General features: G+C 41.4%; 1 protein-coding gene across 7 annotated transcripts in view; it reads left to right on the forward strand.

Annotated features, from left to right (window-relative positions):
- The window catches only part of Not1 (CCR4-NOT transcription complex subunit 1), a 403,150-nt gene that overhangs the window by 176,199 nt on the left and 212,391 nt on the right, over positions 1 to 14,560 (forward strand). For all 7 annotated transcript variants that reach the window (XM_067156230.2, XM_067156231.2, XM_067156233.2 and 4 more), the window contains exon 18: positions 7,673 to 7,852. In XM_067156230.2, the coding sequence (XP_067012331.2) occupies positions 7,673 to 7,852 (180 nt within the window). The remainder of the gene's footprint in view (positions 1 to 7,672; positions 7,853 to 14,560) is intronic.

Below are 14,560 nucleotides of genomic sequence, written 5' to 3' on the forward strand. Positions count from 1 at the left end.
AACTGGGGAGGATGACCAGTACCTCACCCAGGCGGCCTTGCCTGCTATGCTGAACAGGGCCTTGGTGGGGGATGGGAAGATTGGAAGGGATAGACAAGGAAGATGGAAGGAAGTGGCCGTGGCCTTAAGTTAGGTACCATCCTGGCATTTGCCTGGAGGAGAAGTGGGAAACCCCAGAAAACCCCTTCCACAATGACTGAGGTGGGAATCGAGCCCACCTCTACTCATTTGATCTTCCGAGGCTGAGTGGACCCTGTTCCAGCCCTCGTACCACTTTTCAAATTTCGTGGCAGAGCCGGGAATCGAACCTGAGCCTCCGGGGTGGCAGCTAATCACACTAACCATTACACCACAGAGGAGGACAAGATTTAGGAACTACGTGTTGTTTTGTACTCGTACCTCGTACCTGTGACTGGCGGAGGGTCCAGCACATGACCACAGTTTATTGAATTTAATGTTTCGTCATGACCACGAAAAGCTAGTTCTTGCTTACTTAAATAGAGCACTGCATCAATTATCAACTGAAGGAAAAGCCTATTTAAATGAACATTTTCACTGAACTGTACAATTACAATATACAGTCTGGCATTTTCCTTCAGGACATCAGAGATCGTATTTTGGTTTGTTTCCTATGTCTTGAAATCTAGCTGCCGTATTTTATGTTCTGTAGAGTCTGAGTGCTTATGTAAAGTACGTGTTATGTTCAAAAGGGCTGAAAATCCTTCTTTATTCCAAACATTATTTTTATTGATAAAAGGCAAGCAGGCCCAACAAAACAACTTCTGTAGAGCTGGAGAGGAGCACAACCATGGAAATTCCTTAAACCATGATCGTTTGAAACTAAGATTGTAAGATTTACCGGAATGTTTCACTTCTTTTGTAGCACAAATTTGTAGCGATTCAGTAGGGCGATCAAAACATAGAACTTAATTCTGATCTTCGTTTCTCCAACGTGAAAATGGTGTTTATAATAAAATGCACATTATGTCATAAATAGGATACATATTTAAATAAAACAGCACAACACTACGAATGAACCACGATGCGTAAGTACTCGTACTTCACACAGGATGACGCAGGGAAGACGAAACATTCCGCTCTTCCGACAATTTCACTAGCACATTCCGCTGTGTGGAAAGTACGCAGGTGTCGTTGCGGTTGTCATGGCAACCGCAAAGGCCAAGCGCTAGGAGGGAGCACTTGGGAGGTAGAGGCAACTGCGGAATCTCTCGTCTTCACTCAGTCTCATGCACCGTACTGTGGCCGACAACCGGCGCTTTTGTGAGTTCCCCTGGTTCTCATCAGGTGATAAAGTGCTCCAAACGCCGTACAATAAAACATTTTCTTTCCGTAAAACCAACAATTGTCATAAGAAAAATAAATTTAAGTAATTCATTATAGTAAAAATAAGTGGTGAAGTGGCACTTCACCTGAAAAGCCGCCCCTGCTTAATTTCCATATATAAAATTTAAATTAAGATATCGTTTACTTCAGTCTTTATTTTTAACGAGTTAACAACTGCTATCGGCCACGTTATTTACGCATTTATTACAAAAACGTGTTATCCTCTTTCATTTTGAATTTTCTTTAGAGAACAGCAGTCGATGGGTATTACTAATCAACTCCAACATCGCCTTTGAATGTCAACGAGAGAGCTCGCAAATGCACAAAGTGAGAAAACTATACCGTGCCGAAGATGATCGATCGCAGTTTGTTGCAAACATTTCAGTTTTCTTATTCAAACAGCGTCACATATCCTAACTTAACTGTACTATACGTACGTTGCACACTTCAAGCGCCAGTAGAGAAATTATACCTTTCTCGCTATAAATTTTCATAATATCCTTTCCGTAATTTAACCAGACGCGACAAAATATAAACTAACCTCTGAAATCAATTAAGCCCTTTGCCATATCTCGAGGTGTAACCCATTCTTACTTAATTGCAGTATTTAGCCTCAAAATTAAGCAGTCGTTTAGTCAGCCTTAATTTTTAACGAGTTAACAACCATTATCGGACACGTTATTTACGCATTTATTACGAAAATATGTTCTCTTTCATTTCGAATTTTCTTTACGTAACAGCTATCGACGGATGTTACTAATTGACTCTGACATCACCTTCGAATGTAGACGAGAGAAATTGCTAGCGCACATAGCAAGGAAACGATGCCGAAGGTAATCGATCGCATGCAATATCATCGCTGGGGTGCATAAATATCGGTAACTGAAAAAATCGCGCGCTTAATCGCTCGTAATAACGGATGCGCCAGTGATAGAGTTCTCGCTGTAACCGAAGGACGATACACAGTTTAATATAGGAATTTTGAAGGGACAGAAAAAAGTCGTCGCTATAACGGAGTTCTCGTTATATGCCGTACTCGCTATAGCGGACTTCTACTGTAACAAATTTGATATAGCCCATACCAGAAGACATAGTGCACTGTAAACACTACATCTCGCCAGCATCACAAATCGTCGTAAATTTTACGAAACGACAGTCTTTAATTTGAAATCAACAGGCTCACTCTAACAATGCACGCACACTGACGAAGCTCGCGGTATTGTAGGAAGCTACTGAGTAGCACAGCAACGTGGCACGAAAAGCCTAGCAGATAGAGCCGTGTTGGCAAGTATGCGTCATAAAAATTACGAGGGTTTGTGTTCCAGGGTTAAAGAACTGGTAATATCAGGTCTTCAGGATAGATGATCTGAAGGAAGTCCATAGATTTCAGGGAAAACCCTGAAAGAAATGTATCCTCAGGACACATGAAAGAAATGTGTTACACTGCCAGAAAATGCGACAATACTAAGCATAGATCAAAGCCTAACAGTTGAACAAGCATGGTTTGAACCAACAAGAAGAATGAAAAGTAGTAAAGGAAAACATGGATGTTGAAAACAAAATCAAATCTTCAGGATCTTTCCACAGGATATACAAGAAATAACTAACTTGAATAGGAATGCATAGATAGGAAATTACTGGTGAAAGAGAATTGTGAGGGAGGAAATGGTCAAGATCTGGGAGACATATACTAGAAAACTAGAAGAGGATTGTAAAGGGAACCAGAGAATGTTGTAAGGGAATTAAAGGGAGAAGATCAGAAAGAGGGGATATTAAAACTATGGAAGAAGAAGATTAGGTCTGTGAGCATGTTGAATCTGTGGAAAAAGAGTTTTATACATGGGCAGAAATAGAAAATGCTCTGAAACTGATGAAAGGAGGAACGTCACCTGAGGTGGGTGTATTGTCAGCAGATACAGCAAGTATACATGGTATGCAATGACTACGCCAGGCACAAGGATCAATATGGAGAGATATGAAAGTACCAGATGAATGGAAGAAAGGAAGTCTACCAACTATAGAGGGATTATCCAAGACCAACTACAATCCTCAGACCTCAAGGCAGGTTTCGATTAATGGCAATATGGCTGTGGGTGCGGGCCAGGCGTAGGTTAAATGTGATTGTGGATACGAGTTTAAAGCAATAATTGTGAAATAGGTATTTCGAGTGGGCATATGATCGTACTTCGTGATTTTCAATACTGATACGGAAGTATTTGTGTCTCCAGTCGCTTTTACGTGGAAGCTTAAAATACCTGTAGGTTAATTATTTCGTGTTTCAACGTGGTACCGTACAGGTTATGTGTTTGTTTATCATTGTGTTTGAGAGGCGGTGTTATAATTCTTGGCGTTTTCTTAGAATGTAGTGTGCTGTATTGTGTACCTCTCTGCAGGTCAAATTACGGAAATTCTTCATGTATGTCTGCCCTCTCCATTTCGAGAGAAATGAATTCGGTGCATTGATAGGGAAAATTTTGCTGTAAAAACCTGAACTTGTCGTGTGCATCAAATATTTTACTCTAAGTTCATTGTCCGCAAAGATATTATATTTCCCGTTGAGAATAGTGAACCTATTGGCTTCCCTAGGAAATATCTTAAATTGTCCACTGAGACCTGTCTCTCATATAACATTTATTTACCTCGAGGAAGAAGGTGCCCTAAAAAGCATGAACAGCAACTGGCACTGAGAGACGAAGTAGCAATTAAACATTGGTGTGAACATGATACAGATATTTTCAGCCTTTTAAGACAAAAATATGAGTCCATTCAACGTGATTGCGATGTATTATAATGTTCTCAAAACCTACAGTAGATATTCCATCAGTATGAAAGTGACGAGTGACCTAGAAGTACAAGTGTATTTTAAAATTATTGTTTTACTAGCAGAAAAATTAAAGTTGATATTAGGATGTTACGGGCAAGGCAACCTCAATTGTGAGAGATAGAGAAAATGTGAAATTCTGGTAAGTCACCTTGGTAATTACAGAGAGAGTACTACTGAAATGAGTGACATAATCTTTATTTTGGGGAACTTTATGAAAAATAGAGCCTTGTATTAACCTTTGAAAGTAACATTAATTGTTCAAGTGATGTGTGGAAGTGTGATGTTTCTTCGTCAAAAATTATAAAGGACTGTGTAAAAATTCTGGCCAGTAATTTTATCAACAATTATACGATCTCAAATGAAAAATTGCCAAGAAACTTCAAAAGAAGAGTTGTAGGATATGTGTAGTGCTAGTTTTAGTCAGCTTCAATATTTTGGTGAATGGTGCATAATAGGATAATGGGTCACAGTGTTAATGTTCGGAAAACTACTTATTTGTTTGATGCTATGTCGATTTTTTCTTAAGTCCGTATTCGTGTTTTCAACGAAGTTACATTTGTTAGGCGTTGATAACTTGTCATTTTTTGTAATGCTTTTTTCTGTTGCCAGTTATTCAACGTCACACTAACACATCAAAAGTTCTCGGTGACGGAAGGATAGGAAAGAGGTAGAAGTGGGAAGGAAGCGGTCGTGGTCTTAATTAAGGTACAGCCTCAGCATTCGCCTGGTGTGAAAATGCGAAGCCACGGGACACCATCTTCTGGGCTACGACGATGGGATTCGAACCCCTCCCATCTTCCGAATGCAAGATCACAGCTACTCAACCCTGACCGCGCGGCCCTGAAGATGGTTTTCAGTGGTTTCACATTTTCAAACCAGGCAAATGCCAGGGCTGTACCTTAATTAAAGCCGCGGCCGCTACCTTCCCACTCGTAGCCCTTTTCTTCCATCCATCGCCAAAACCTTTCGATGTGATAGTGGACGTTAAACAAGAAAAAAATCCTCTAGATAAAGAGCACGTAGAATTACTATTTCTCTTTTATGTATCAGATGCTGTTTTCTAAAATCCTTTATAAATATTTTCTTACTGCAATATTCTCACGACCATTATTAGGTTACTCCTCGCGACGTCAGCTTTGGCCTGGTACGGCAGCCATGTTTTTTCTGTATTGTAGTTGGTCTTGGATTATCCTGCTGTGACATTGCTGTGAGATCATGGAAAAGATTGTAGAGAAACGAGTAAGAGCAATAACAGAACACTGGTTTGAAGAAGAAAATCATGGTTTCAGGCAGAACAGAGGGACAATAAATCTTACCTTTGTCATTAGATAGATGAGGAAAAAGTACTGGGAAAGACCTAATTGTTGTATTTTTGGGAGTAGAAAAGCTTATTACAGCATGCCGAGAAGTGAAGTACGTTGAAGCGTGGACGAACTAAGAATTCCAAAATCTCTAATTCGGGAGATTCAGTTGTTGTATGAAGGTTGTGAGAGCTGTGTGAGAGTAGAAAATGGCAGATCGAAATGGTTTGGAGTACAAGGCAGTTCACTGTCCCCCAACTACTCATTGCACTTATGGTTATCATTATCAAGGAAATGAAAGCAGTTTTTGCTGGCAATTTGAATACATTTGTTTTGCTTTGAAGTTGCCATCTTGGGAGAGACAGAGCAGGGGGTACAGAGAGGGTTGGATAGTTAGAGCAACAAGTTGAGAAAATATAAGTTAACTGAAAACAAGTTACTGCGTATGATACTGGTTAATCTTAATTCGTCCATCCAATTAGGAAGTTAAGCTTTGGATGTACCCCTTGTTATTCAACAGGAGCAAGCTATATGCAGACACTCGGTTTCACCCTCTGTAATCATCATCATGTCCGGCTCCATGGCTAAATGGTTAGCGTTCTTGCCTTTGGTCACAGGGGTTCCAGGTTCGATTCCTGGCAGGGTTGTGAATTTTAACCATAACTGGTTCATTTCACTGGCACGGACGGTGGGTGTATGTGTCATCTTCGTTGTTTTGTTCTCATCACGACGCACGGGTCACCTATGGCGTCAAATAAAAAAACCTGCATCTGGCCAGCCGAAGATGTCCTTGGACACTAAATGCCATATGCTGAATAAATAAATAATCTTGGATGTGTCGTCTCCAGTAATGAGAATGTTAAACTTGAAGTACAAAAATAGTGTGTCAAAAAGGATCAACTTCTTCTACCAAGAGTTTAGGACAGAGAAGTACCTTTAAGAGCAAAACAAATTTTGTTGAAATCATACTTTCTGCCAGTCATGATATACAGCTTGCAGAGCCGTGTATTAAATACAAGGCACATTAGTAAATTACTTACTGTGCGAATAGGCCGTGCGATTAGGGTCGCATAGTTGTGAGCTTGTATTCAGGAAAGGGTTGGTTCAAATCTCACAGTCGGTGCCCTGAAGATGGTTTTCTGTGATTTGCCCTTTTCACAGAAGGCTGTGAAGCACACAGTTGCTACATTCCAACTACTAGCCCTCTCCCATCCTTGCACTGCCAAAAACCTGTGTATTAATGCAACATTAAAACACTAGCAAAGAAGAAAGTAAATTAGAGCATGTGAAATGAAGTTTCTAAGATGAGTTAGTCAGAAGACCAGAAGGAACAGAACATCAGGAGATACCTACAGGTGAATTCAACAGTTGAGGAAATACTGAGAGCTGCACGGCTGAAACGATTCTTCCTTGTAAAGCGAATACAGGAGATGCATGTTCCCAGGAAATACTTGGAGAGGATGATGCCTGGAAAAAGACCAGTCGGACATCTCAGAAGAAGGTGGTGGTGCTAGTGGCTTTATGTCGCACCGACACAGATAGGTCTAATGGCAACGATGGGATAGGAAAGGCCTAGGAGTTGGAAGGAAGCAGCCGTGGCCTTAATTAAGGTACTGCCCCAGCATTTGCCTGGTCTGAAAATAAGAAAACAACGGAAAACCATCTTCAGGACTGCCGACAGGGGGATTTGAACCCACTACCTCCCGGATACAAGCTCACAGCCGCGCGCCCCTAACTGCACGGCCAACTTGCCCGATCTAATAGGAAAGAGGGTGACATTGGAAGATGTGAGAGAAGTTAACTAAGACCAGAACAGATTAACTAAGACCAGAACAGATGGAGAGGCATATTGTTCACATAAATCCTCAAAGTGAACTGTAGTATTTATGTTGTTAACCTTATACTGCTGCAAAAAAAATCAATATAAATTTAAGGGTAATTACTTTTTTAGAAATTTGAATGTGATTTCATGAATGTATGTAAAGTGTTCAAAAATTTTATTTCATATATCTAAATTTGAATTGTCATTAAATTTTAGCTAACTAAAGATGCTCATTCTCCCTAAATATGCCCTGATACAAAATTCATTATTGATGCTTTTATATAAGACAGATATCATTGAGCAAATGAAGACACGGTGACAGCTTAAGTGATCCTTGTTATATTTTCTCTAATATAATTTATGCTGTATTTGTTCTTCCAGTGCGATGAGCTCAGAGAAATAGTAACAGAAGAATATTGGCCATGGATGTCGCAGTATCTTGTTATGAAGAGAGCTAGCATAGAACTGAATTTTCACACGTTGTACTCAAACTTCCTGGATGTTCTCAAGTTACCTGAACTCAACAACATGGTGCTGAGAGAAACCTTCAGAAATATCAAGGTAATTTGTATGGTCATATATCCTGGTTAGATTTAATTGTGAGCATTGTGTTTTGTAGCCGGGGGTTGGAAGGAATTGTAGAACACAAGCCAGTGCGAGTGGGAAATGATACAAAGTTTATAAATATTATGCTGCACAAATAAAATGACTACTGTTTCATAAGGACATTTTAACATAAAAACGTAAAAATTCCCGCCTTAATTTAGGACTACAACAACAATAGTTTTATATATGTAAGGTACAACATCTCTTCTGATCTCGAGAACACAATCCTACCTGATATATACTAGATTTGTGTTAAGAAGGAGCAATTTCGATTCCTGTCTGAAAGCCTAGTGACTCTGTTATATAGTGCTCTGTGGGAAGTGCTGAAAACCTGTTCAGCAATACAGTAGGAAAAAGTCAGAAATAAACAACTAACCCTGGACATAATGTAGATGTTTTACAAGTACAAATATTTGCCGAAGCTCCTTCCAATTGTTGTGACCCCTCTGCTTTATGATTTCCGATGATACCCTATATAATACCAGCAGAATGCGATGCTAAGAATGTCCTTCATGCAAGTTCATCGCCAATTGCTCTCTCAAGTATGGTACTTGCTCTAATTATCCCAATGACAGGACGTTAAGATCCATAAGTATGTCGTAGCCGTCCTTTCATGAGATATTTTTTTTTGAAAAATGCTTGGTCGAGGATTTAGCATTGATGGGACTGAAATTTCTGGATGGTCATTTTGGGAAATAGTGTCTTCGAGGAACGGATAACGCAGGATTTTTACATGATTTAATTAGGATTTTCGCGGGACCATATAATTTCAACGAATAATCCAGGAAAATGTAGTTTCCAGGAACGGATAATCGAGATTTCACAGTACAAAGAAATGCCAAGATGTGGCAAAGCTAGACTGTTTTGGAACAAGTGATGTACTCTGCGTGAAGGTCACGTGCATATGCCGGTAGAGAAGACTACTGCACGTGTGACACTCGTGCTCCCAGCTTGAGTGGTCAAAGGCTGCATAAATGCACTTACAAATTAGGAGCCATTTATTAGACTACAATAACAAAATTAGCTGCATTTTTACAGACATTATGCACGGGACTGAGCAGCACGTTGGCACGCAAGCTTGTTAAATTAAATAGTTGTTACATTAAGTCCCAAACCCAGAACAATGGAACTGAGTCGGAGCTGTCAAGACACAGGTGTGTAAACAATCTTTCTCTCTTTCTTCTCCTGGAACCTGTATTAGTTATGTTCACAATTTTTTTCTGTAAGTACAGAGCAAGCCTTGCACTGGTCTACTCTGTTGCCGAATACTGTGCACCGGAATGGTATAGAAGTGCTTATGTCCTTGTGAGACCTTCAGAATCATAACGGGCACATTAAGATCAACCCCTACCGAGCTCGATAGCTGCAGTCGCTTAATTGCGGCCAGTGTCCAGTGTTCGGGAGATAGCAGGTTCGAACCCCACTATCGGCAGCCCTGATAATGGTTTTCCGTGGTTTCCCGTTTCACACCAGGCAAATGCTGGGGCTGTACCTTAATCAAGGCCACGGCCGATTCCTTCCCACTCCTAGCCCTATCCTGTCCCATCGTCGCCATAAGACCTATCTGAGTCGGTGCGACGTGAAGCAACTAGCAAAAAAAAAAAAAAAAAAATCAACCCCTGTGCCATGGTTGCACGTACTGGCAAGTATACCTCCTCCACAACTGAGGAGAAAAGCTGCTGCTCAAACTTGGAAAACTTACATCTGTCCTGACTTTAAACACCTCCTGATTCTATCAGTACTGAGTAATCCACCAACCATGTGTCTGAAATCCAGGAAGCCTATTTGGGATAACATTATTAAGCAGCCAGGGCCTTTCAACATCAGCAAAGTCTGGAAGGAAGGGTGGAGAGATTTCTCATCATCTCGTCAAATACAATTAGATGATCCTTCCCAGCATGTTCCAGGAACTGATCTACCAAGAGCTACGTGGTGCCAACTAAACCACATACGAACTGATCATGGTAGATGCAAAGCAATGCTGCGCAAATGGGGATGGCTAGATTCACCTGCTTGCGACGGCGGAGCTCAAGAACAGATATGAACCACATCAATAGGGAGTGTCCACAGTGTAGATTCACAGGTGTTTGGGAAGAGTTCATGAAAGCATCAGCTCCAGCACTTTCCAGGCTGAAGAGTCTTGATATTCATTTTTAATTTATTACGTGCATATTTGTGTTCAATAATGTAGATCATTTGTTCCATACGAAATATAGGGCAAGTAAGTTCAGATGGTTCATGGTGTGGGTTACTGTAGTCACGTCCTAGTTCATGAACCATGGGCAACGGCTGAGTGGCCTAGTAAGTGGTCCTGATAGTCGCGATAACAGTTGCTACGCAATGGGACTGGGCATCTCGGACATATTCTGAGTCGTGGCCCTCCTTGTGCTCAGGCAGCTAGGACTATACAATCCACCGTGGCCCCTAACCCGTTAGAGGAGAGATCCTCACTTGGCCTATGTGTAAGCAGGGTAGCATCCTGCTTCATGAATTTACCGAACTCAGAACATTTTAAGCAAGCCTCAGACCTATGGGAGTAATGGAGTCTTTGGAAACACCTTGGCGAACGAAACCGAATTTGATGGGGAGCTATCAGTATTAATGGGGCTTATGGAAGAAAGAAAGTAGAACTTGCTGAGTCAGCAAAGAGGATGCATCTGGGTGTACTAAGAGTAAGTGATATTCGGGTAAGGGGAGATAACGAGAAAGAGATAGATTGTAAAATGTACTTGACGGGTATTAAAAAGGGAAGGGTAGGGTATGGAGTAGGAGTGTTTATCACGAATACTATTGCACACAATATAGTTTCTGTTAGGCACGTAAATGAGCAAATGATTTGGGTAGATTTGGCAGTTGGAAGAGTTAGGACGAGAATTGTTTCGGTGTATTCACCGTGTGAGGGTGCAGGTGAGGATGAAGTTGACAAGGTTTATGTTGGGAATGTATCTTCGAACACCATATTTATTAACATTCAACTGTTTGATATATGTACCAACACAAATATTTACAAGAAAAGGTAAAAATTTCCAAAACATACCGGCCACCAAAAGGCACTGGCCTTTTAAGAAGGGAAGAAGAAAGATAATTCACTTCAGGCATAAACACATAACACAGATAGTCAGGGAGTTCATAAAGGTATAAATCACATCACTGTGTAACTCGAAACTTTTAGTATTCTTTCTCATTCTCAGGCAAAACACACAACTTCTTGATGGGTCGTTTTATGATACCAGAGTTTGTTCTCACAGTGGCGACCCGTACGAGGTTGTCTTCACCAGGATGAACAGACTCTATTATGCCCATTCGCCATTGCAGAGGTGGTAGGTTGTCATCTTTGATGAACACAAGATCTCCAATTCGAAGATTAGGATGTTTCTCAGTCCACTTGTGACGCTGCTGCAGAGTGTTAATATATTCCCTATGCCATTGTTTCCAGAAGTCCTGGGTCATCTTTTGAAGCCATCTGGAAAGTCTGTTTATGGCACAGTGAACAAGGTCATGCATGATCAGGAAGTGCAGTAATTTGTTCCCCAATTAGGAAATGAGATGGAGTTAAACAAGATAAGTCTGTAGGATCATCGCTGAGTCTTGTTAGAGGACGAGAATTCAGGCAGGCCTCTATTTGGGAAGAAAGGGTAGTTAATTCTTCAAAGGTAAGCACCGTGCTACCCATAGTTCTTCACAGATGGTACTTGAAAGATTTCACCATGGACTCCCAAACTCCACCGAAATGCGGTGCTGATAGAGGGATGAAATGCCAGGCGATCCCGTTTGTGGTTGCAGCTTCGACAATATTTCTGTTTTGATCAGAATCTTGGAGAAATTCTTGCAGTTCTTTCAGCTCCCTTGCAGCACCGACGAAGTTAGTGCCATTGTCGCTATAGATATTTGATGGACATCCTCTGCGTGACGTGAAACGTCGCAGTGCGGCTATGAATGCATCCGTTGTAAGGTCTGAGACAACTTCCAAATGTACAGCTCTTGTGGCAAGGCAAGTGAAGATGGCAACGTAGGCCTTGCCCGTTCGTTTGCTTCGCAGTGTTCCAATTCTTATAAAAAATGGACCAGCATAGTCTACCCCCACGTTCAGGAATGGTCTTGCAGGGGTGATTCTTTCTTTGGGAAGATTTCCCATCGTCTGTTGATTTGTTGTCAATTTTAATTTGTAGCATGGCAAGCATGAATGAATGCACCCTTTAACGACTTGTCGAATTCTTGGAATCCAATATCTCCCACGTAATGATGATATCAGGAGTTGGGACCCAGCGTGCAGTAATCTTTGATGTTCACTTAAAATAATAAGTTTCGTGAGGTGATGCTTGGGAGGTAATATAAGTTGATGTTTAGCTTCGTAAGAGATAAGATGGTGCATTGTACAGTCTTCCACCAACACGAAGATAGCCATGTTAGTCCAGAGTCGGGCTTAAATTCCTAATTTTGCTAGCTGAGTGAATGTTCTTTCCTTGCTCGAGGCAACGAATTTCTTCACGATAGGATATTGCTTGAACAATCTTGATACATACATTGAGGGCATTACTTATTTCTTGAGGCCTTAACGGGGACATGTCGCGATCATCGGGGTTTCTCCTGCAGTTTGAAGCAAATCTGAGGCAATAGCTAATCGTCCTGAGTAGTCGGTTTAACGAAGAGAATGTGTTTAGAAATCAGTCGTTATGTTGCACAATAACAAGTGAAGTTAATATTCTTTTGTCTGGTATCTTGTTAGGGTCGGAGATAGTTTCTTGTTTCGGCCAAGCTGAGGGGTCTAAGCACAGCCAGGCTGGACCGTGCCACCACAGCATGTTGTTCTTCATGTCTGTTGGTTCAATGCCTCGCGAGACGAGATCTGCTGGGTTATCCTGTGATTTAAAATGAGACCAGTGATTCGAAGGAGCAATTTCTTGAATTTCTGCAACCCTATTTGCTACGAACGTCTTCCATTTAGTGGGGCGCCCATTTAACCATGCTAGTACAATTGTCAAGTCAGTCCAAAGCTGTATTTTAGTGAATGGCAGTTGTAGAGAGGCAAGCGTTTTCTTCAGGAGATGGGAGAGCAGTAAGGCACCACACAATTCTAGTCGGGGAATTGAGACTTGCTTTAAAGGTGCGACTCTCGATTTTGCGCATAACAATCTGATAAGAACGTCACCCTTGCTGTTCACAGACCTCACGTAAATACAGCGAGAACACACCTTGGGACCTTGATGCTATTAAGCGTGGGGATCTGATCATATAATTTCAACCAAATATCAAGTAAGTTTACTGGTAAAGGGTCATCCCATCCTGACCTTTCCTGCCAGAGACGTTGTATGAAAACCTTGAAGCTGATTATTACAGGGATTATAAATCCAAGTGGGTCGAAAATTGAGGATATCGTTGAGAGCACCATTCTCTTTGTGAACATCGTATCACCCATTAATTCTTGAAAATTTGCGTTACAGTTTATTTGAAACATGTCCGTGGATGGATGCCAAGTCAACCCTAATGTCTTTACCATGTCACTAACGTTGTCAGTTAACGAGTGCTTAGTTTCTCGTAAGCTGTCTGGGATGGAGTTCAGTAATTCAGGGCTATTGGAACACCATTTTCACAAAGGAAACCCTGCACGACCGAGAAGCTGTTGTAACTCGATTCGCAGCTCCAGGGCTTCTTCTAAAGTATCTGCTCCAGAAAGACAGTCATCAACATAGAAGTCACGTTTGAGGATCATGGCCGCTCTCGGGAATTCGGACGCTTCTTCGAGTGCTAATTGCTGGAGACATCTTGTGGACAGAAACGATGCTGCGGACGTGCTGTATGTGACAGTGTTAAGAGCATAAGATTATCTTGAGGATGTTCTCTCCATAGGATGCACTGTAAGTGTCGATGTTTAGGATGAACCATTATCTGGCGGTACATCTTTTCAATATCAGCGGTGAAAGCAATGTTGTGAGTGCGGAATCTCATAACTATTGAGCAGAGATCTTCTTGAATTGTAGGTCCTACCATTAAGATATCGTTTAAGGCAGTACCGTTGTCAGTCCTTGCTGATCCATCAAATACGACTCTTGTTTTAGTAGTGCTGGTAGAATGCTTGACAACAGCATGATGAGGCATATAATATCTTTCTCCTTCAACGGGTTCTGACTGAAGTTCCGTCATGTGTCCAAGGGTCTGGTACTCTCTCATGAAGGTGATGTAATTTTTACGAAGGTCGTCTTGAGTTTGTAGTTTCCGTTCTAATAGATGAAAACGTCGGCTGGCAGTCTGCATTGAGTTTCCAAGTTGCAACTCTCTCTTAAGGGGTAGCTCTACGATGAATCTCCCAGTTTCATCTCTTCTTGTGGTGTCCTTGAAATGGGCTTCACATTCCTTCTCTTCAGGTGAGTGTGTAACATGGTTCACTTCCTCGAGGCTCCAGAACTTCTGAATTTGTATTTCTAAGTTGAGGTCAGATCTGATAAAGAGCGACTTGGTTGGTGTCTTCTCTTCCCTTTCTCGATTGAGTTGTGAATATTCTCCGCTGAGAATCCATCCTAGCTGTGTGTTCTGTAGGCATGGGTACCCTTGTCGGCTTTTTCTTCCGGGTTGCAGGAGCTGTAAGAAAAACTGTGCGCCAATCAGTAAATTGGTAGCCTGAGGGGTGTGAAAGTCAGGATCAGCGAGAGTGATGTCTTGTGGAAT

This window comes from Anabrus simplex, chromosome 12 (assembly GCF_040414725.1).
Source record: "Anabrus simplex isolate iqAnaSimp1 chromosome 12, ASM4041472v1, whole genome shotgun sequence".
Taxonomy (NCBI): domain Eukaryota; kingdom Metazoa; phylum Arthropoda; class Insecta; order Orthoptera; family Tettigoniidae; genus Anabrus; species Anabrus simplex.